The sequence below is a fragment of the Phallusia mammillata genome, chromosome 1, assembly GCF_965637545.1.
Source record: "Phallusia mammillata chromosome 1, kaPhaMamm4.hap1.1, whole genome shotgun sequence".
In the NCBI taxonomy this organism is placed as follows: domain Eukaryota; kingdom Metazoa; phylum Chordata; class Ascidiacea; order Phlebobranchia; family Ascidiidae; genus Phallusia; species Phallusia mammillata.
The window spans coordinates 24,118,131-24,142,095 of NC_137252.1; the positions used below are offsets into that span (position 1 = coordinate 24,118,131).

The 23,965-nt window shown below is 36.5% G+C and overlaps 2 protein-coding genes across 3 annotated transcripts; both read left to right on the plus strand.

Moving 5' to 3' along the window:
* Positions 1 to 1,123: 1,123 nt before the first annotated feature.
* LOC145222427 (dynein regulatory complex subunit 4-like) lies at positions 1,124 to 15,863 on the plus strand. 2 transcript variants are annotated; one of them, XM_080088551.1, is made up of 12 exons: positions 1,142 to 1,395; positions 1,460 to 1,573; positions 2,170 to 2,253; positions 2,682 to 2,795; positions 3,051 to 3,257; positions 3,708 to 3,762; positions 3,999 to 4,204; positions 4,782 to 4,949; positions 5,134 to 5,220; positions 5,930 to 6,139; positions 14,757 to 14,822; positions 15,590 to 15,863. In XM_080088551.1, the coding sequence occupies exons 1-12, from the start codon at positions 1,393 to 1,395 to the stop codon at positions 15,737 to 15,739; spliced, it is 1,464 nt and encodes a 487-aa protein (XP_079944677.1). In that variant the 5' UTR covers positions 1,142 to 1,392; the 3' UTR covers positions 15,740 to 15,863. The 2 variants fall into 2 exon arrangements, with proteins under 2 accessions (XP_079944683.1, XP_079944677.1); XM_080088557.1 differs by lacking the exons at positions 14,757 to 14,822; positions 15,590 to 15,863 and adding an exon at positions 13,341 to 14,729 and having other exon boundaries at positions 1,124 to 1,395.
* Positions 15,864 to 17,493: 1,630 nt separating this feature from the next.
* On the plus strand, positions 17,494 to 21,205 carry LOC145222421 (E3 ubiquitin-protein ligase MYLIP-like). The gene is made up of 8 exons (XM_080088538.1): positions 17,494 to 17,699; positions 17,902 to 18,092; positions 18,272 to 18,478; positions 18,568 to 18,822; positions 19,004 to 19,138; positions 19,228 to 19,352; positions 19,643 to 19,950; positions 20,094 to 21,205. Exons 1-8 carry the CDS (start codon positions 17,571 to 17,573, stop codon positions 20,283 to 20,285), a joined length of 1,542 nt encoding a protein of 513 aa, XP_079944664.1. The 5' UTR covers positions 17,494 to 17,570; the 3' UTR covers positions 20,286 to 21,205.
* The last annotated feature ends 2,760 nt before the right edge of the window (positions 21,206 to 23,965 follow it).

The window sequence follows — 23,965 nt, forward strand, 5'->3', positions numbered from 1 at the left end:
TAAGTTTTCTGAATAGCGCACTGCTAAACTCACCATCTTTCAAGGTCGTTTGTCTTCTAGAGAAACCTGAGTCAAGCAAAACGCGATGCTTAAGGGTATGTTATACTGGTAGCGAAGCAGCGTTGCGTAGCGAAGTTGGACAAAGTTGAGCGAAAGGGGTGTTTTACAGGACGATTTTTCTTTGCTATGTCTTAACGGGATGTTATTAAACATATGTTACACGAACTAACTAGGCTACTGTTTTCGAAGTAAAGTTATGTCCTGTTCTGGATTGAATATCTGCCTTTTTTAATGCAAACAATGATGGCCACTATACATCTGCAACATCGAAACACAAGCCAAATAGCTTCAAACATTTTATTGAAATCAAAACTAACAGCAAACCATTTGAAATAGCAACATGTAACGTAACATGCATTTCGAAAAGTAACATGCATTTCGAAAAGAAAACTGCTTTATTTGCAGATTTGCACATTTCTTGTTTTGCACATTTTGAGGACATTCCTAATTTGGTGCACGTTCTGCAAATCTTCTCCATTTCTGTTTCTCAATTTATCTAATTCCTTTTAGCACATCAGGCTAAAAAAATAACAAAAATAACCAAACAATTATAACGAATTTTAGCCACTCAGTTCCTGCTCAGTCTTAGTTTGGCCACTTAAGGCCATTTATTTGTCATGATGCATTCTTTATAAATTTGTACTAGAAGAAATTAAATAAGCTAATGTCATAAAAAATATAAAGTATTTTTACAAAAATTAAACTCCACTGGGGACTGCCTCTAGTGGCGAATGTTTTTAAATATCCATGACAACAAAATTGTGAATGACAAAACGCACTTTTTTATGTGAAGTGAGTTCCACTTTCAGGCTAAGTTGCTGCCTTTTAAATACCGTTTTACTTTGTCATGTTGATAGGGTTTGTAGGTTTAACATTCCGAGTTGCCAGTGTATTTATTTGAGAAGTAGGGAGTCCTTCAGTCAATAGTTGGACGGAAGGGTTTAGACATTTTAGAAATCGCAGTTCGTCTGTAGCAGTCTGCAGAGTATGGCAGGATTGGCAGCTGTGCTCGCGTTGTTTTTATTTTTGTCTGCTTAGATTTTTACTGCACGTGGAAATTTAGCACCAAGTACTACCTGGTTCTCCTTATCATTTGCACCTGGTGTTAATCTTGCAAGCGGAGTCGTGCAGTGTGCACTTGCGCATACGTGACATGGTGCTCATATGTTTTTTTCTCTTTCAATTGGCACAAACAGAAGAAGTATTGGGTATATTAACAAGAACATGCAACTTTAGGTTAATATCATTAGAACCGAAAAGTGTCATATATATATATATATTGAAACAATTTGGATTTTCTTGACCGAGTAGTGAAAGTATCAGCAGAAAAAGATGGTAAGAAATATTGTTGTGTTTTGATTTGCGTTGTAATTTCATTATGAATCGTTTTTCCTTGTAGCCACCTAAAAAGGGCAAAGGAAAGAAGGGGAAGAAAGGGAAAAAGAAGTCTGCCAAACCAAAAACGCCAACTGTCATTGACGGAATGTCAACTGAAGAAATGAGCAAAGAACAGGTGGGATATTATTGACGTCTATAACATGATTAATTAGGGAAGTCTTTTAACTGGGATAAAAAGTATTGTACCTCAGAATATTAACAATCATTAAATTAAAACCCTGCTATTAGGACTTACTTTGTTGAGGTTTAGAAATGATTTTTCATGCCTTTCTGATACATGTATAATGAAAGTTATTAACTTGTGTTGCCCCCGCCCCCCTGTCCATTTCGTTAAAACCTATTAGTAAAACCCAACTATCACTTTGTAACCGCTTTGTTATGCATTGGTTATGTTTAATGGTAAGATGGCTTTATTAGTTTGACAATAATGGCTTTCCCCTCCACAATTTCTCTAGTTTAGATCACCAACTGGTCTACCAAATATCAGTCATGTCTAATTATGTCTTAAATATCGTAGCATTGTTCCAAAACATAATATATATCTTTGCTTGTTACTGATAATGCACTTTCTTTGGTAAATATCAAGCACAGTGCTAGTTAAAACATTTTAAACAAATTACCTGAGTTTATTTTTGGCATATATATATTTAACAAAGGTTTGACAAATTTGCAATAGCCTCTTTCGTCACACAATGTCATTTTATGTTACAGTTGGAAGAACATATTGGGAGACTTCGTGAGGAGTTAGATCGTGAAAGAGAAGAAAGAAATTACTTTCAACTTGAGAGAGACAAGGTAAGTTATAGCTCAACAACACAGAGTATTTTTCAGATTTTCCATCTTTTTAATATAGTAGGTATAGGCATTGATTCACAGGGTGGCAAGAGTGGCAGCCGTTTTAAATATCCTAAGCTGTCAACCTGGAAATATCCTTGTTTTACCCTTTACTCTCGCTTTTAAATATGTATTGCTTGTGCTGACACTAAGACAGAATGAAACGATGCAAATTCATTTTTGTTTTTTAAACAGCACAAAGAAAAGTGTAATTAAGCATTCTGATTGACTACTAAATTGACTTTACGTTGGCCACGTTTGCTGACAATGTTATCCAAAACAGACAATGTAGTGACACCATAAACCAACAAGCATACATGTTTGACTTGGATAAGGTTTCGGAACCCAACATGAAAAAAAAGACTAAAAATCTGTGACTATGTTTATAGGTCAACACATTTTGGGAAATCACGAAGCGACAACTTGATGAGAAGAAAGCAGAACTTAGAAATAAAGATCGTGAAATGGAAGATGCTGAAGAAAGACATCAAATTGAAATCAAGGTGACGATTTCTTTTTATATGATGTTGTTGTAAGTAAGAGTGCTATCAGGTAATAATTCCCTAAAAGTTACCCTTAGTGTCAGATGATTTTGTAGGATTACACAGTTTTTGCCAGTTCAATGGCAATGCCTTTTGTATAGAACCATTGCATACTGGCCGATTGTTTACACAAACAATGTCTTCATTATGTTTTTGGTTTGCACTAAAAACAGCCTTTAAATAATCTATTTTTGACATGATATGTTATTTCTGTAGGTTTACAAGCAAAAAGTAAAGCACTTGCTTTATGAGCATCAAAACAACATCTCAGAGCTGAAGACAGAAAGCTCTATCGCCCTCAAGCGTGCACAGGAGGAGCATCGTCTGCAGGAGTCAGAATTAAGGAAGGACAAACGGGCCTTGAAAGTTGCAAACAAGGAACAAGAATTGTCCCATGTGGATGCTGACAAGGACTTAAGAATGGTAAATTATCCTGCCATTACAAATAGTTGCACTTAATAACGAAGTTTGCAGTTAAGGCATGTGTTAAAGACCTTTATTTTAAGGCAGTTCTGATGGAAAAACTAATATTTACCTAGTACAAACAAGTTTGATTAATCCTATTACTGATTTGCCAGTTTTTAGTGCATTTAGGAAATTATGGGTTTGAGGTTTGCACTTCCTGTGCAACTAAACATAATCTGTGATTAACTTGATTTGCCTGTACGAATTCATGCATAAAATATAGTACCTGTAAAATAATATATTTGTCAGCAACGGTTATATTGGATGTAACACCGCTGTCATTTGGTACAATAGTACTTTGTCACTGTATGTTTACATATACTTAGTGTATACAGAAAAGTGTATTACTAATAATGAACTACTGATAAACACATAATAATCTTTGGATCAAAAAGAGATTTTTTGCAGATGCAAGATGAGCACATTACTAAACTAAGAGAGAACTTTGAAAGACAAGCAAGAGGTACAGGCATAAACATAACTTGTTTATTGACAATATTCAGCATAACTTGGTGCCAGGCTAATTTTTTTGCTTAAGTTGTTGTACATGCAACTACAAAAGTTATTCAAGTTTTATGTAAGTCATGTTTGCAATTACTCATGCCCTTGCTATTTGATATTAAAAGTTGGCTGATCTCTTGTAATTTTGTGTGAGATTTTTTTTTTCATTATTTGACTATTCTTTTTTCACAACTTCAGAGATTGAAGCCAAGTATGAAAAGAAGATGAGGGTTTTGCGTGACGAGCTTGAACTTCGTCGCAAGACAGAAATTCATGAAATCGAGGAGCGCAAGAATGGACAAATCAATGCATTGATGAAAAATCATGAGAAAGCTTTCTCTGACATTAAAAACTATTATAATGACATCACTTTGAACAACCTTGCTCTTATCAATTCTCTGAAGGTAGGATTTGGTCTTGTAGAGATACATGACAAAATAAAAAATCAAGTGCACTTCAAATACTAAATACGACAGTTTGTTTTTTAAGAACCGGAACTGAGCTAAAACAAAAACGTTCATTTGATTTTTTGGCTTGATTGAACATGCATATAACCAGTGGTGGGATTCAGCAGGTTCGCACCGGTTCTATAGAACCATCTTACAAAATTTTATAAGATCAGCGAACCGGTTAGCATTACTGGTTAGTGTCAGTGGACTTTTTGTGATAGAACTGGCTGAAAAATATGACTTTTGTGATAGAACTGGCTGACAAAAAAAATCCCACCACTGCATATATCATAAGATTAAAAACAGCTGTGTAGGTCTTTTTTAATCAACAATTTTTGTGTGTAAAATAAGAAAGGTGCAAGCCTAGTAAATTTGTTATTTGTTTGTAACAATTACCTTACAATTATACCATCTCCAACAGTAAATCTTACTTCAATGTTGACATTGTGTTGTATTTAACAGGCAGTATCAGAAAGAAAAGTGTTTTCCTTGAATATAACAATAAAAAGAAAACCATTACGTTGTTCTTTAGGAGCAAATCGAAGAGATGAAAAAGAAGGAAGAAAGGATGGAGAAGGAGATGGGAGAGATTCAACTTCAAAACCGAAGGCTTATTGAACCTCTGCAAAGAGCTAAAGAGGAAGTTGAAGATCTCAGAAAGCAACTCACAAATTATCACAAGGATAAAGCTTCTCTTTCGGTAATTTTTGGTTTTTCTTGCTGTACAATAAGTAATGGGGCCGTATTTGTTAAAACTACTTTTGAAAGTTGGGGATATGGTATGTTACATAGTATGTTATCTTTTATAAAAAAGTCCAAGGTTTGTAAGCAGTAACATGAAAATTTTGTTTTTGTTTTGAATTGTACATCAAACTTGTCCACAGAGTGCCAAAGCAAGGTTGAAAGTGATGGATAAAGAAATGAAGGGATTGCAATGGGAACATGAAGTTCTAGAGCAGAGGTTTGAAAAGGTAATTACTTAAAACAATAGTTTTGCGCAGTGATAACTGTAATCATAGTAAGCCGGCTCTATTGAAGGCATTATTCCTAATCAGCATTTACCAGATGGCAAGGCATGGCTAGCTAAATCTAGCCTGCGGTGGGATTCCAACTTATGACCGGAGTCTTTCCGGGACTAGCGCTCTACCAACTAAGCTACACAGGCTCAGTGGAGAACCTGCCGAAAGTTGAACACCAGGCCTGGCGTCTTATGATTTCTATATGAGTGTGCCGTGATCGCTGGTCTGCATGGATGCTTTAGGGCTGATCCCAGCTATTCATTTATGTCTTAACTGATAACAATAAAAAATAAATAACTTCAAAAAGTTCATTACAATATGATTGTTAGCATGAGTGACAAGTCTATGCTAACTAGCTGGTAAATGGTGATTTAAGAGTGCCAACATAATTGAAACCAAATTGCTAGCACAAATTAAAGTGGAAACATTAATCAAAAGAAAAAATGGCAAAAAACGTTACGAAGAGAAAATTGTTTTTACATTGGCGTGTCATGACTTGATGTTTTACGTTGGTATCCATGTTAAGTGCGGCTGTGTTACAGTAATGTAACATCAAATCCACACTGGTGCAATACAAGGTTCATAAAACGGACCATTTTTACGTGCACGAAATGTTATCGATACAATACTACGAGTTTTATGGAATTGTTGTCACGTGCAGACGCAAGCGGAGCGTGACGAACTGTACAAGAAGTTTGTAAAAGCGATTCATGAGGTCCAGCAGAAGAGCAACTTTAAAAACCTTCTTCTGGAGAAAAAACTCTCTGCTCTTGCCGACTCCCTGGAGAAGAAGGAGGCTCAACTCAATGAGGTGCTCTCGGCATCAAATCTCGATCCTACAGCACTCACTGTTGTCACAAGAAAACTCGAGGTAAGGTTCAACTATGTAGCGACATCTGATGGTATATATATTGTGGGTAAGCTGCCGCTGGGGGGGGCGGTAAGAAGCTATGCTTTGCAAGTCTGTGTACGATTTGTTTCATAACAAATCATACCATACGTTTGGAAAAACAACTAAATCATGGTTTAAAAAATCAAGCATGGTTTAAAGTTTTAAACCTTTCCTGAGTAAAACAACAGTTTTAGGCCAAAGAATTATGTCATGGTTGACTGCACCAACGTAGTTCAACTAAGTTTTCTTTTCCCTCTTTTTAAAAGTTAAAAAAAAATGTTTATCTTTATCTTCGAGAGATTTTATCTTTATCTTTATCTTTATTAGCGTCACCACCAGGACATTTATAGTGTTTTCATTTAGTCGTTTATGGCGTCTCAGAGCAAATAAATTTTTCTGGCACACAGAAACAGACGTTTGTAAAGGAAAATATGTTCTCACTTTTAGGTGAAAATAATGCCTTGCCCAGTAACCCAACTGTGGCTTGATTGGCAACATAATGTATTTAAAAATGTATCTTGAAGATTTTCTGGTGTTTTCTGCACAAATCTTGTTCTTCAACTCGTTTCAGAGTTGTACGTAACACCATTATAGCTTGTGCAATCTGCCGGATGCTAGCGTGTCTTTATTTTTGGGTTTTGAGTTCAAGCAAAAGCAGAACAATCCAAATGTGTTTTTCTGTCGCCTGGCAAGCCTTTCGAACTATAAATGCAACGTAAAACCAGAAATTCTTTTTAAACTATTTGGAATTTATAAAGCTTGAAAATTTATAAATTTGTCACCATTAAATGGTACAGATCGAAAATATGTTGCAGTAAGCTTTACAAGGAACACGTGAAAGTAACAAACATTTGTTTTGGCTAAAAACCGTGGTTTCGAACCACATGTTTGTTGTAACAAATCCATTTTATAAACCCAGCAGAGCTTCATAACCCCCCCCCCCCCCCCATTAAATTTACCTTTTATACGAGTTAAGTTCCGTTTCTTCAAATGAAATTGGAAGTTTCAGAAAAAGTAGAAAGTTAAAAAACTCGTATTCATTAAACTTATCGAAAATCTTAATGCTTTTAAATTATTTTGCATTCTGGAACGCCTGGAACTGTACGCCTTGGGGTTCGCTTCAGGTTTAGAACTATTGCTTTAGACAAGGTTTTGGTGTTTAAATTGCTGTAATTATTTCCATTACTGTAAAACTACATAGCAACGGAAATTGACTTATAAAACACCAGCATTCCGAAATGTTCATATCGTAGCATTGGTCAGTTGGTACTGTGAAACGGAATTTTTTTTGAATAAACCCAGAAATCTTATAATCCTTGTCACAACAATCCACCTTTGTTATGTTTTCGACAAATGGACACCGAATCATTGTTATTGTTTTGAATTGAGATTGTTTGGCTTTTGTGACGACACAATCGCTCTTCGGTTATTGAGCCCACGTCGGGATTTCAAAACATCTCAGGGTCGTTGCGTAACAAAGAACCGACAGTTTCTTCGCATTGTTTCTCCAAACGCTATGATAACAAAAACGAGATTTTTCAACATTCTTTGATGCTAAAACTACAGTTTAACCGGTTTCAGATTTTTTTCGTACATGCCAAACCACTTCGTAGTTGTTTAAGGTTTCGACAGAAGCCTGAAGCCACAGACATTTAACAGAAAAACACAAACATTTTGCTGAAAAGATCATTTCAAACGTAGTTAAGGATGATTTGCACGAGATTTTTCACGAAAATCTTAAATATGATTGCAACTTTTTTACATAACCAAGTATCAAATTATAGAGTATTAAATATAGATTTCTTTGCAAACCTAACATCTGGAATATAGCGCCTTTTTGAATTTGTTGTGGAAATTTGTTTTAATGTGAAACTATTTACTAATCTTTGTGCAACTTGGGGATCTAACTTGGTAAAAAGTTACTGTCGACCTTCTTTAAACGACAAAGAACTAGGTGTGGGTGTATCTAAAAACAAGCATATTTTTGGGAAAATTTTATCCAATTCCCCAAACAAATATTGTCAATCGAAAAATCGTTAGGTTCTTACTTCGGTTGAGCAAAATCCACTTACAACGTGCAGCCGTGGCAACCGACCGCCCACGAATGGCTGTAAGCATCGAACAATGTGGACTTTGTACTGACGGTAATAGGCTTTCGCATCCGGCCTCGGCGCGGTTACTCCAGGTCAATAACCCAGAGTAACCCAACGCGCCTCTTGTCTGAATAAGCTAATATTGATCGTGCTCATTGGTTTTTTGTGGCAAAGGGATTGGATTAATAGCGGTGAGTCTAGTTTAACATGAAATTATATATTTAAGTAAGGTTTTCTAATTTATACTGACATAACCCTGTCTAATTTACGGTTTTGCGTTCCACAATGCAGTACAGCAGCTACAAAAATTAACACCAGTTTAGCTGTATTTAAAAAAAACGGAACATTGGTCTTGAATGCAACGCGTTCACCGTGATCTCAGCAAAGAAGCCGCCAAATTCCTTGTTCACTTGACTGCCTCGAGACGTCGGCCACCTGGAGCACAACGGTGACGTCACAGACATACCTTACCGCGCCCGCGTTATTTTGACATCAAAAGAGATGTCGGTCGAAGTTAAGTCTGTATTATTTCCTCGTTTGTTGCACACTTCAAATCGGACTTTTAGAAATCGGTTTGCATTCAACCATCATCTCAGGTTTGGTTCGAGGCTTGCCTAACTCAACAGAAATTTTAATGTAAACAAAAACAATTTTAAAAGCCTTTTGAACCATGTAACATTTTTGCTCTGGTTGACTTCATATTTGTCACTTTATGCACCCATGTTTTTTTTCTAAGAAAATACACATGATTAAGCAATGACATAAAACGCTTAACCATAAGCAATAATTTCAACTACCTGAATACGTAAAGGACGTCATCATAAGCCTTGCTTATTGTTTTAATGTGTCGAATGCAACGTGCAGCAGGATTTAAACTAGTGATGCACCGAACCCGCCTAAAAAGGTTCGGGCCGAAACCGAATATTCGGCCATGAGGCCGAATAATTTCGGCCGAATCAGGCCGAACCTAAAATCCCCGTTTTTTGGATGGTTTCAACTGAACCTTGTATTGTTGATGCGAGTGAACTCAATTTTGACAAACTAAAATCGCTTTCACACGTGGTAAACTTTGCTAAACATCTAATATTTTGCAGACAACGTGGCTGGTATTTCATAGATACAACAAAAAGTTAATTAATAATGTTTCGTATGGGCGTAAATGAAATTTAAGGCCTTAATTCCATGCAATAAAAAAGTTCGGTTTCGGCCGAATTTTCAAAAAAGTTCGGGCCGAAACCGAAACATTGCAAAACAGCGGATTCGGCCGAAATGTTTCGGCCAACCGAAACTTCGGTGCATCACTAATTTAAACGATTGTGTTTGTTTGAAACCGAAAGTGAAACAGTGTCTGCGTTATTTACGTCTGTTGTTAAGCATTGTTTTTGAGCGCAAAGGAAACTGGAAACCCTTTTAAACAGACAATAGGGAGATATTACTCTGCCTTTCAAACCTAACAATTGTTTGCATGGAAATATTACTGGTTGCATTTTGTTGTGCGGTAAAATCGCAATTGAAACTACAGCAAGTCACGTGGTTGCAGTTTATCATAACAATGAGTTCATTCATTGTTGTTTTTAACGTCTGCGATTCTGGGTAACGTAATTATGGGTCCCCTTCTATGAACATATTGTTTTTGTCCGTATTTTTTTTCTTCTTTTTTTCTTTCTGACGCGGATTTGTTCCCACGTTTTGGTCAAGAAAGAGTGGTTCAAACTTTTTCAAATTTACACACATTATAGATATTGGTCTAAAGATGGTCCATGTGAATTTTGACCCCGTTTGATCCCTCGGTTCACCCACAGCCCCCCAAAACGTGAAATTTTTAAAACGGCTATACTTGCTAAAGTACTTCATTTAGGAGTTATATGCGTTGTTGTTTGGTGCAATATAAGGTATTTCAAAGAATTTTGTACCTTAAAAAAAGATTTACCCATTTTCACCCCTTAAACCCCAAAATATTCGTTTCTGTCTAAAGCTGGTTTGTTAAATGCGTTTGGTCAAAAAAGAGTGCTTTAAATGTATTCAAATTTGCACAAATGTCAGTTATTGTTCCGAATTTGATCCTCCTGAAGTTTGACCCCAAACGACCCAGCGGTTCACCCACAGGCCCCCGAAACGAAAAAAATTAAAAACGGCTGTACTGACCCAAGTACATAATCTGAGGGTTTCATGCTTTGTTGGTTGGTGCAATGTAAGCTATTCTAAAGAATTTTGTAACTTTTTATTGGATTCACCCATGTTTACCCCTTAAACCCCAAAATAATAAGTTTTAGGCCAGAAATACAAGCCCCAATGTGCTGAAATGTTAAACAATTGTTTGCAGTAGGTTATTCGTTTAGTATTTAAAGAATTGCCTTAATCGGCCAAATAGTTACTTTTACAGTCCTTTTTTTGCGCAGCCATGCTATGTCGTTTTATTAAGTTATCAAGCTCATTTTCAGTTTTGGAAAATTGTGTTTAAAAACTGACCTTGAACGACAATATCAAGGTCAAAGCATGAGATTAAATTGAAAGTATTTTTCCTGTTCTTGTTTACTGTTTTTTGTAATTATATGACAATAATGATGCAAAAAGAATACGGACAAAACTTTTAAAGTTGGGTTAAGGCTAAAGTTGGTTAAGTTTTTCCTTAAGAATCTAAAAATAACCAGGATGTTTGTTTACCATAATTCCGCACAAACGTGCGTGTGGGGACCCATTCGTTTTTGCTTGCAAAAACAATCATATGTGTAGATCAAATGATGTGTATAGTAAATTGGTAAATATCTAACAATGATTGTGCCCTATTTTTACTGTTACCAAATCGCATATGCATATGTGTGGGGACCCATTAGATTATGCTTGCAGAAACAATTATGTTATAAAGTGCCAGGAAAAAGATAGGGACCCAATGCCAAATATATATCTATTATAAATATAGTAAATGGTGTATGTGATACATCGTTAAATATGATGTAGTATATATAAACTGGCAATATATAGGAAAACCACTATTCTAGTTTCTACTTCCCTTAGCCCAGTGGTTCTTAACCTTTTTGGTGTGGTTTCCCACTAAAGTCAATCACCAACTTCGAATTTCCCCCTCTGTTATTTTTACAAACATGTTTTGTGCTCTACGTTAACAAAAAAAATATTCTTTAAATAAAATAATTTTGTGGAGCGCTTTGGTCTGGATCCTAAAGGTACACTACAATCTTATTTAGTTTAAGTAGTGCTTCTGTGAGAGATTAAACTTTTTGGAATACTGAAGAGTCTGCTACGCTTGCATTAGTCATTTATTACATCACAATCAACAAAGGAAAGGCTTTTATTCTCGCACAACAGCAAAGTCATTGATTGTTTCAGTCTTGTCTGTGATGTAACAAACGGCCTTTGGATTTGTATGTGTCTTGTAAACCTTGGTTAAATCAATCTTACATGTTGTTGCAGAAAATTTTTAGTAATGTAGCTTTCAACGGTTAATTCAAAGCCGGTTTCGACCATCGAGCCCGAGTTTGCTCTTTTCAAGCTTACACAATTTCCCTCCGAAAACATTAAATTTCCCACTAGTGGGAAATTTCCCACCGGTTAAGAACCACTGTCTTAGCCTAACGTTCTCATTTGACTTTTACTCTGTTCATACGTAAAGAGGAAGTCCTTTTACCTTTCCACGTACACCATATCAAGCGATACTTAGCAACAGCGAGTGTAGCTTCGTATTTCGTATTCAAGTCCTTTTACCTTGACGTTGTCACGCATGTACCTCTTCAAGCAATACATAACAATAGCGAGTGTATAGCATCCTTTTTTCGCAAACTTCTTTCCTGGCTGACGGTTTAGTGCAAATTAGTGTTCAGTCGACACAAATGACATCAAAATCATGCGTACAGAGGCCAACTGTTTTGAGTCACAATAAATCTACAAACCAACCTGAAACTTTATGTGCTTCAAATCAGAAATGCGTTTGTGCTTCAATTTTTAAAACTCGTTAAAACTAATTATTAAGACAATTTTAATGCTAGGCACGAAATTGCCGTTTTTCCAAGGTCGTACAAAATGTGTTATCTCTTAAACAAATGTTATTTTATTTAAAAATTTAACGGAATTGTTAGCTAAAACGATTTATTCAGAAAATAATCACTGGCATTATAATTAACATACAAAACAGCAAACTTGATAAAGTGAGATCTCATCATAAATTCTAGCAACCGCATGCAATTTGGCAGCACTTGTCTAAACCTGTCACGTCGGAGGTTAATTTGGGTCAAAATGGTGCGTCTGCGGCTTCATTAACCCCAGGTTATCCCCTTAGGAGTGTTGATTTAAGAAGAAGCAAATTTACATGAAACAGCTTGTGCGAGTCGGTGCCAAGACCGCGGCTGCCGTGTGCCCATGTGACCCCTGGGTTTGCGTTGTGACCTTAAGTGAACTTTAACCTTTTTACATTCTTTGAAATTCTAAATCGTTGCATGGAAAGAAAAAGCGTTTGTTATGCACAGTTTGTTGATGTCGTAGTTTGAAATATGAGTCGTTGCTGGGATTTGTGTTTTTTCATCGTTGCCACGTGGTTTTGTCGCATAAACAACTATTTACTACGCCATATGCGCCAAGTTTACCGCTATACTCGTGGAGGCAATCACAGTTTGAAGCTTTCAATGCGACACGCAACTTTATGTATCATGTAACGTACGCTTTCGGATTATTACATCACGAAGTTTAGCAGACGGAAAATCGGCACGTGTTTTTACATGCGACTGTTAAATATTGACTTTGCAAGTCAAGTGAACTCAAAAGGTTGTTATTTTCCCGAGCCAGCCTTCCACACATTGTTTGCACACAACCCTGTGGGCAAACTTACGTTTTATCTGAGTCATGTGTTAAGTGTGGTTAAGTCACGTAAACGCATAAAAGCAATTGCGCAAGCTTTTAATTCGAAACGTTTATAGGCCTATTTGATTTTGAAATTAGACTGCAAGAAAATGTGTTTAACCCGAAACACTAAATATAAAGCTAAATATCTACAGTTTTAGATTGTTTTACGTAACAGTTCCAAAATTGTGTGCCATCGAGAGATTTTCAAGTGTTTTACGAAACATTCGTTTTTGCAGATAGTCTATTGCAGGGGTTCTTAACCAGGGGTACGTGTACCCCTTGGGGGTACGAAGCACCAAAGCAGGGGGTACAACATGCAGTATGAAATTATACGCTTTAGGCATATCTGTGAAGAATGTGCAACAAGTTACTTTGTTATATGTCTTTGACTGATTGTTTGGTGTGTTGTAAATATTGTTGAACTTGCAAGACTGTTTTAGTGCATGCATTCAACATGTAAGCTATAAATACACTTAGTTTAATTCCTATTATTGCAATTGTATTTACTTCCGTCGGCCATTGTAGACAGGGGGTACGAGAAAATTTCATGAAAGCTCAAAGGGTACGAGCGCTAAAAAGGTTAAGAAACACTGGTCTATTGGGATTGGTAAATATTCGCGGTGTGTATGACAATTTCAGAACCTTGTATTGATCTTTTTTGTCATCAAAAGCACTCACATCCATCACATTTAAATTGCAACTAATTTCTTTGCCGTTTTTAATTTTCGTTGTTTTTACAAAAGTGTGCTTCAAAGATTTTTTTAAAACAGACACAGTGACAAATGTGTATGATTGATATCATTCTGCACCTTGACCTAACATTTACTACCTAGGATTGTATTTTCCGCCCTTTGTGACTTGATGTGATGTCATCCCGTCACGTATATGGCATGTGAGCTAAGCATGTGATGTAAACCGCTTTGAGGAGCTTCAGCGGGGTCTTAAATTTAGATGCTGTTTCACTATATATTTCAATAAAGTTAAGCATATTATGTTTTGCTCGAAGTTCGAGCTGTAAATGTTTTGACTGCTTGCATTAAATCAAAAGTTAACCGGGTTTCGGCCTTTAAAGAAAGTTATAACACTGGTTTTACGTATAGGTGATGACAATTGCTGCAGGCATTAGGCTTTGTTAAAAAATATGGACCAGAGTATAACTAGACCAAGTGGTGTGAAAATATGAAGTATATTTAACTTTGTAAATGAAATAAGATAGATTTATGTGTATCATGTTAAGTGAATAAACTGGCCCGTTATATTTTTTTTCCACAGAGACCCACCTTAAAAAACTGTAAAGCTATGCGAAAATTGACTGCTAACCCATGATTGAAATAAAAATATCGCTCTCTAACCTCACGACATAAATAGATCCTTACAAAACAACTGTAGCGCAACATGACTTTGCGGAATCCATGCTTAATAAAGTTACTCAAGCCTATAGCAAAGGTAGCAATTTAGGTTTAGCGAGCCGTATTCTGTGGGTTTACTGCGGGTCACTGATCTGGAGTAACCCAAGGTGGGAAAACATGGCTGTAAAAAATCAATGGCCCTGTGACTTTACTTTAGCATTGTAAACCATTCTTATTGCTTTACTGTGTGACGACATAATACACTATTGTTTTCAGGTTGTTTGACCTTTCGTATTTTTTTAGGATGTTCTGGATTCCAAAAACAGTGCCATTAAGGATCTTCAGTACGAATTGGCTCGCGTTTGCAAGGTAAATATACATTACCAAAATAAAACAAACTTTTAACACAAATAATAAAACTATTTTTTATCTCTTTGTAGTTTAAAAAGTTGTTTTAGTGCCCAAAAATTAGTAGAATTTAATGCAAACCAAAAAACACTAATTGGTTGTTTATTTGTACAACTTTTATTATTAATCAATAAGCAAGATTTGGTTAAGTAAACTAACATTGGGTATTGCCCATTGGCACCGATAGAACATTTTGCAAGAGAAGGCAAATTTTGACACATACTTACGATATCAAATAGTTCGGTACATGCAGGGTTTTTTTAAGGTTTGGTTTGGGTGACCGCAAAGTAGTTTTAAGAGACCGCAAGTGTTTCATTTAAATACCAAAAAATAGCCATATAAGCCAAGTCCAAATTTTGGGAAACCGCTGGAGAAATTTGCACCTTAAAAAAAAACACCTTAAAAAAACACTGCATATAAGCATATGTGATCTATTGAATTATAACTTGAAACACTCAATAATGCAAAAATTCCTACATAGCTACGCGTTTGTGAAGCTTTTAATACATGTAGCATTTTGTGGGATCGAAACAGTAAAACGGCAGAGAGGTTATAGGAATAATATCAGATACGTAAATAGGCAGATATCATTAAACTCGCTTGTACATAGATATTCACTGACTTTCTCTTTTTTCTTAAGAGCATGATAGTATCTCATTCATCATGTTTTTCGTAACAATATGTTAATTTTCCATTCATTTTGATCAACGACATTGCGTTATTGACAGGCCCACAACGACCTTTTGCGAACGTATGAGTCAAAACTTTTGGCATTCGGCGTTCCGGTTGAGGAATTAGGATTTAAGCCCCTGGAAAGTACCATCGGGGGTCAGGAACTGGGTAAGGGACCAGCGGGGCTTGTTGCAGCCCCCACGTAAACCATCTCTCCCAAATTGGTCTGGGAATGTCTACATTGTGCGTTTTTGGGACTGGATCTATATCTTTCCTGTTTTGTGAAGTATTTTTTTTATTTTGAAAAAATAAATTTATCTGTGTACTGTGTTTTTGTTTGTGGGCGTGCGTTTTAAATTGTGATTAGAACATAAACAACATGAAAAGTTGTGACATGAAATGTAAATGTAATGAAAAAGGAAAACTATGGTCCAAGCGTTCAGACTTAACACATAACAGGTGCAGTATAACATCAAGAGATAGGACACTACCTCCTTCAGTCAAACAATGTGGTGGTTGAGGAAGGTAAAGTTAGAGGTTTGAAGTTACCAGGTTATTGTTTGTGGAATTTTTTTCTGTAGAATTCAAAAACATAGGCCCACTGTCTGTGTATTGAGGTTACTGGTTAAAGGTCGTTACTATAATTGCCTTTCGTGTTTCCTGCTAAAGTTTTGTGTTTCCCAGGATTTTCGACGCTTAATCAGTTGCATAGTCCACTATAGAAACTTGGTGTTACTGATTCAAAATAAAAGAATTCAACAACGCAACCTTTCGTATTCAGTTTTACTGCGTACCGCATGCTTCTAACAAAAAAAGCGGAACCACATTAAAAGTTTTGCCATTTGGGCGATCGAAACCAAATGAGGAACCAAAACGGTCGTGGTTTGGTAATAGGTCAAATTGTACGAGCTGGAGCAAAAACAGCAACTTGCCCACAGGGAACTTTACACGCTTATAACTACTTATTACATGGTTAACGTGTTACTTGTTAAATGGTAGCCCGCCAGTGTGGTCATTTTTTGATGCAAATTACTTTGTAACTACTGGCTATTTTTCGTTTTTTTATTTTGCATAAATTTGCTCAAATATATTACAAGTGTTTTAAGATGGCATGCTAACCAATTATTACAACTTATGTTTATTAGGACAGCCACCTAAATATTACAAGATAAGCCAAATCGTTGATGTAGGTTTTACACGCGTCAGTCTGTTTTTTCTTGGTTAGTTCCGGTGTTGTTATTGTCCCCGCAGTTGTCATCAGTCAAGTAGTAACTGCAGTTCCAGTTTGCAGCCAAACGCTTTTGACGGTTAAGGGAAATAACTTATTACGTGAGCCAAGACGTGTATTCGTGGTCGGTGCTTGTTTTGTGTGCAGCAAAGCAAACACAAAATACAAACCTTTGCGGACATAGAAAACAATTGGTTTCAAATGAAAATGATTTTCGTAAATTCCTTTTCGTGTCCTATAATTCTCATTATTACCGTCGAAATTGTATTTTTGCAATTTAATTTTAACAGTTTTAATGTGCAGACGACGAAATGTAATAAAAAACTCAAACGCCATTCATTCCACACTCAATTCATTGCCAAAGAACTCTATTCGCTCCAGGGTTACAGCGCACAGTGAACAATATTAACCCGTCTGGCTCTAGGTTACTCCCGTTCACAGCGAAGGTAACTTCAGGTCAAACCGGCATTTTTTCACGTGGATTTTCAACCCACGTGCCTGCGTCAACCAATCAGATGCAAGGGTGTGTTACGTCACAGAGCGACAAACAGGCAAGCTGGTATAAGAGCGGTGTTGCGACAAAAGAAGTCAACAAAACAAAACTGCTGCGGCCTTGTGATGTTGTGGTGGTGTTAGTTTTTTGTCATAATGAGTCATACATTGTGTCTATTATCAAGCAAGAAAGTTTAGAAACCATCAGTACAAACTGCATTAGCAAATATCACTTAAAAACTGTTTCTATGTGGTTTACAGATTATCCAGCATGATATATTTATCGTTTTTATTAATCTAAAGAAGTACTGAGCAAGATGAGTTTGCAACTGGATTTATCAAATTGGCAATCTGGCCAAATCTTGTGTTTGGTGTCGAGACCAGACTCCGTTGTAATTGAAGTAGAAGTGGACAAAAATGCCATTGGCCAGGAAATTTTAGACAAGGTATTGTACAATTATAAAACAAAACCCATTGTGTAGTATGTTAAAACTGTTATCATTCATCTTCACACTGTGTATGTTGATTAGATTTTTTTCTTACCTTTTATGTAATTGTGTTATTTTTATGAACTTGCCAAGCTAAATTGTTTTTTAACTGTACATGTACTTACTGATGAAAACTTCAATTTATTAAAAATGCGTTCAGGTGTGTGCCTCAATAGGCACAGTTGAGAAAGATTATTTTGGACTTCAGTATTATAGCCCAAAGCGCGAGCCTTTGTGGTTAAATTTACGAAATCGTGTGATTGGCAAAGTTTCTGGACAAACACCATTCCGACTACGACTTCGTGTGAAGTACTTTGTAGAAACTCATTATCTTCTCCAAGAATCAACAAGGTATTTTTTATAGCTAGTTGGTCCTACCAAACTGTTGTAAATGTACACTGTTTTATTTTAAAATCTTTTGTTTCAATGCTTATTGTTGTCAGACTATGTATTTCAACAAGGAACAGATTGTTGTAACTGTTTGTCTTTGTTTTCTGTTTAAGTGTTGACATATGTTTACTTTATTTTAGGCGGATATTTTACCTTCAACTGAAGCAGGACTTCATGGAGGGTAAACTTGAGGTTGGAGCAGAAATTCTTCCGACCATCCTTGCATTGATTGCACAGGCTGAAACTGGTGATGTCATGTCACATGATCAAAGTTCTGACACACTTGAAATGTACACAAACTTGTACCCCCAGGAGCACTGCCCCTTGACAGTAACCGATTTCAACAGGTGTGTACTGCTAATCTGCCTAAGCTTGACATAAATCAAGTTTATTCAGATTGTTGAAGTTTTAACATTTGCAACTTTTTGTGTTTCAGGATTCATCAGCAACACAGTTTGCTAAAAGGTGTTTCCAAGAATTCTGCGATCTCAAAATTTCTGTCAACAGTTGCCACTCTACCAACCTATGGCACAGACACATATGTAATGAAACAAGAAATTTTACCTTCTACTGGCAGTGGCAGAGGCACAAACAGTCCTGTCATGAACCGATCACAACTTGTCAATGTTGCATTTCGAATTGGTCCCCAGGGAATTGAAGTTACAAAGGAAGGAGATTCTGAGAGCAAAAGGTACATTACAATCCAAATGACACCTATGATCTGCATTTGTAGTGGACTGTATTGGCTTGCATAATATTGTTTTTATCACTTTATAATTGTTTTTGCAGAATTACTGACCTTAACATGTTATGAAATTTTGTGATTTAAGTTTTTGTTTTTAAAACAAAGATAAAAACTTCCTTTTTTGCAGAATTCCATTTCAAGCTGTGCAACTTGCCACCCATGCTGGTAAGACCATTGATATTCATGTCTACCAAGATGATGGCTCGATAAAAACATTGGTCTTTCGGGCTAACTCTGACAGCCAAAGCAATGCTCTTTACAGGTTAGTTGTCAAAAAATGGTTGTAAACTCTGTGGAGCTAAGTCTAATTTCAATAACATTTTTTATGTAATACTGTTCTGTTTGTTTCAGAATGATCACAGAAATGTTAGCTTTTTACACTTGGGACACAGTACATTCTTCAGTCATTCACCAACACAGTCTTGATTTTAAGGGACATTTTCTTGCACTATTTCGGCCCAATGTATCTGATATGGGTAAGTAAACTGGGCTCAAAGCTATTAGCATTTGTCCAGGTCAACAATAACCTTGCAAGTATTAACCATAGTTTGTGTTTCCCTGCATATTACATTATTTCTGTTTCAACCATATGATGAAACTTAAATATCTCTGCCAGGTGCACATTTTACAAAATCTTACAAAGACTTTGCTAAAATATATAATCAAACTATTGTTTAACAGATCAAAGATATTGTGTTAATGTTCCTTTACTTAATTGAATTTTTTTAATATGTAGTTTTTCTCATACTAAATCATTTTTTTACAGATAAGCAATATATCTTTGACGTGCAACGAACCTCGCGAGAAGCCCATGACAATGCACGTAGGATATTGTATCGCCGCCAATTGAAAATGAAGACAGTTGCAGCAGAGCAAGCCAAATTCGACTCTGAAACACCAGACAACACAGTTAAAAACATGAACGATTCTGTGGAAGCAGAAATGCTACAAGAAAGGTTACAGACAATTAGTGATGCTTTGTCATGCCGAATTTGTTTCGATTCTGAAATCGAATGTGCATTTGTTCCATGCGGCCACCAAGTTTGCTGCAAGTCCTGTGCAGAGCGATGTCAGGTTGGTTTGAATTTAGTTTTTACACATTGTTTTGAGTGTTTATAACATGAGATTTTGGTATTGCTTTCTAAAGTTTTGAATATTAATAGTGACCCAAATGAGTGTTTCTTTTGCTCACATTAAACAAGTGTATTTTTTTTCAGAACTGCCCCATTTGCCGAAAACCAGTTACCAAAACACTCGTTGTCTTTTTACCAATCACGAAAGAGTTGGTCAACTCCGGTTTAATATCGCCAGAAGTTGAAAGCATGCCTCCAATGGAAGAGGATTCCTGCCAAGAATGTTTACAAACTTCCATTCAAACACAAACACTTGCCACAGTTGAGCCTGTATAGCAATTGTTGTTTTCTCTTCAATGTCACTCCAATGCATACAAGTCATGTTGGTATTGACTGTGTTTGTTTCTGCCACAATACTTCTATTTTTACCGTGTGGTTGAATGATAGTTTACAGTAGCAAATTTGGTTCCATGTTAACTCTCTCACTAATCTGCACCAAAAACTCTAAACACATTTATTATGGAAGCATGACACTATAGTTTTTTCGTCTCAATCTTTCATTGTACCTTAGGTATTCGGTTTGTCCAGCTTTGCTTACACTTACAACCCCAAAATTGTTAAAGTAAAACTACCACCCTGTGAGGGTTCTGTATTCTTTTTTGGTTTTATCTTTCCACTGTATAAATGTCATAGTTCATATGCTGGCGATGCTTGGTGAGGGTGTACACAGCTAATCTTCTTGCCATGGTACCTCAAGCAATTCAAATGACCAGTTATTGACCTCAACCATGGGTGTTAACAAATAGGAACCGAGTAGATGGTTTTAAAAATTACTTGATGCAAATGGGTAACGTTGTTTGGGATCATTTCAATGAAGTACAATATCAATCTTTATGACAAACAAATTCTGCGTTGTTTTTAATTTAAAAAAATGTTTGTTGAAGCAACTTAACAACACTACAACTTAGCTGTTGACCAGCAAAGAAAAGACTAACCAAGGTGTTCTATTTTTTTTTCAAACCGTTATTATTTTAGCTTTTGTGTTTTGAGAAATCTGCAATGCAACGACAATGTAATTGTAAATAGTTTTTTCTTGCTTTTTTTTCTTCTTATGTGCTACACAATTGTTGTGTATTTTGTTTCCTTCTAACACTAGTGTCGCCCTACATGGGTCAAGTGCAAGATTTAGGGATCCCCTATTCTTTTGTTTTGCTTTTTCATTGCGTTGTAATAAAATTTTGGTAAAAAACGCTAAATTCGTGTGTGTTGGGGTTTTGGTTAAGTTTTGGAGCAGTTCTGCAAAAAACAACGACAAAATAACGTGAAACGTAGGAACATGTTCAAAAGAAAAACAGCTTCCGCTTAACGGAGTGTTGAAACCGCCACTATGTGATGGGCAAACAATCAGTATGTCGATACATCCAAGTTGTTTGTGGCATAACAGCAGCAAGCGATGTGTCGTCATCGTGCTGCATATCATTGGTCACACCGCGTTGCACACGTCATGGCTAGTCACAACCTACATTTTTCATAACAACAGGCTTTACCGTACTTTCGTTTTGTCGTAACACTTGTAGAATTAAAAAAATAAAAAGTTTTTGAGTTTGATGTTTTTTTGGTTTCTTTTTGCCACAAATTCAACTACACTGGCATTTTTCCTAGGTTTTAATACTTTTGACAACCCAATTAAAGCAAAATATTCTTCTGTTATTCTACTTTAGATGCACTGAAGCGTAACAAATCACATGGTGTTTCTGGCGGGAATTGCTTCGGTTAAGTTTCGCATAAGTATTGAGTTTTGTTGTCTGCTTTTAAAGGTTTGCTGTCAAGAGATCTGAGAAAAACCATATTTTCATCCAGTGACCGACGGAAAAAAATAAAGTAGGTTTCAAGTTGCTAGATTGGTGTTGAAACTTGTAGGACAGTAACCACCGTGGTACTTGCTAGTCACTGCCTACTGGCACACAGTACACTTGTACCAGATTGGAAAGAATGGCCTGCGCGGAGGATTTATCCGCCGCGCAATATTTTGGATTTCCCCTTGTAATCCGCGCAAATTTAGGCTTTTTACGTGTAATCCGCGCAAAAAATGTTGTCCGCGCAACTTAGCACAGCTTTCGTAGGTAACTATAATAAACTTTTTTTTAAATTTTAGTTTTTCATTGCACAATGCAGTTCTATGTCGTCACAAGCGTTATTCGCGAACAATCCGCGTAAATCAGTCAAGCCCATCGAAAATTACCGATCGTCACGCTTGAAATAACATTTCTATTTCACTAACGTAATCATTAAAAGTACATTTATCTGTATTTTTAGGACGTAGTTTGACTATTAAAGTGACTGTCGGCTGGGCAAGTTACATAAAATAATGTTTTCTGCATGACATATTCTAATTACTGACAGTTAAGAGCAGTTTGACAATCATAAACTATCCTTACAAACAAATCAGCAAAATGTTTGAATCGTTATGAAAATGAAAAATTGTAGAATCTAGCAGAACAGCTGCGTGCGCAATAGAGCAAAACTGAAGATTCGTTGTGTTTATTACTTTATTTAGTTGTTCTTTTTGTCGGCTGGATAGTCTTGTAGGCGTTACATACAAATTGCGTTAATCGTTAAATCCACCTGTCAATCAAAAGTCTATCAATCCGTGCAGAAAATTGTAATTCCGCGCAAAAATCCGCGCAATTATTTTGACGAAAAGAATATCCTCCGCGCAAAAATAAAACTTTCCAATCTGGCACTTGTAGTAGAAAACGGTTCTGTAAGCACCATTTTGACTCCATGTCAAGATTGTATGATGTTGATGTTATTTCAAATTTCTACTCGGTGTGCAAATACCTTTGTAACATGGTGAAAAAGCAGGTATGAAAAAAACATGCTGAACTGAACACATATGATTGTATTTTACATAATTGGCGACATGTTGGAGATATACATGTTGAGAAGACAAATACACGATTCAATGACATGAAAAGTATCCTTTAAAACGCAATAAATTGTATTTACACGAAACCATGATTTCTACTATGTGCTTATCTGCCACCTCTGTAGAGAGAGTAGCTTGTCTTGTAAGCTGGTGAAGAGCACGTGTGACAGTAGGTGTCGTAACATGCTGTGTTGTAACCATCTTTGCAGGCCGCAATGTAATCAACGTCCCCACACATGTTCTTGTAGTCGGGCCTGTAGAATCCAATAAAACTTAAAGCTGTTGGAGAAATCTTATGTGCAAATTACTGAGGTATCCTATGGAGCGAAAGAATTCGTTCTTGTAGCCAGTTCGTTCTACGAAACTCGATTTCTCTTTTACAGGGAGTTTCCGTGGCCAACGTCAGAAAAATTTCACATTTGATTAAATATCGAAGCACTCCTAGGCGTGAGAAGACATTTATTGCATTGACGGGTTGGCAGGCGTTTTATGTGAAACGAGTTGTTTTGCAGCAGAACTTTGCGGTCGCGGAGGCGTTTGCTAGGATTAAACCTCTCCTGGGGCGTGTTTCCTGAAAGTGCTTTTACATTTTGTGCATTTTATAAATTGCGCAGTAACGTTGGACGTTGGGTGTTATTTTGCCCATGCGATTTCCCGTTTCGACATGCTGATTTGGTCATGATATCGTTTCTGGAATTGCAGGTTGAAGCCAATTGAAGCAATCAATGTAAAGTTAAAAATAGTCAACAAAGATAAGAAGGTACTTTGATGGCGCCTAATACAAACGTTTTACGGGGTTGGCGCAAAAGGAGCTGGGTACTTTCGTTACTTTTATTTGGTTACTTTTATTTTGGAAGTAACTTTGGTGGTGCTGAGTGAACATGAATATGTTTCGATTGTACAAACCTCAATGTGGTTAGCCTTCTTTTGGCAGCACGGCACCCCTCCCATCTTGCTGATCTCACGTGGTATCGGCAGGCGGTTCTGTACGCTGCTAAATACGCTGATGTATATAGAGATTGGCACAGGAACGTTTGCTTCATGCGCACTTTAATAAAATGAAGTTGATTAAGTACACAGTGAGAAT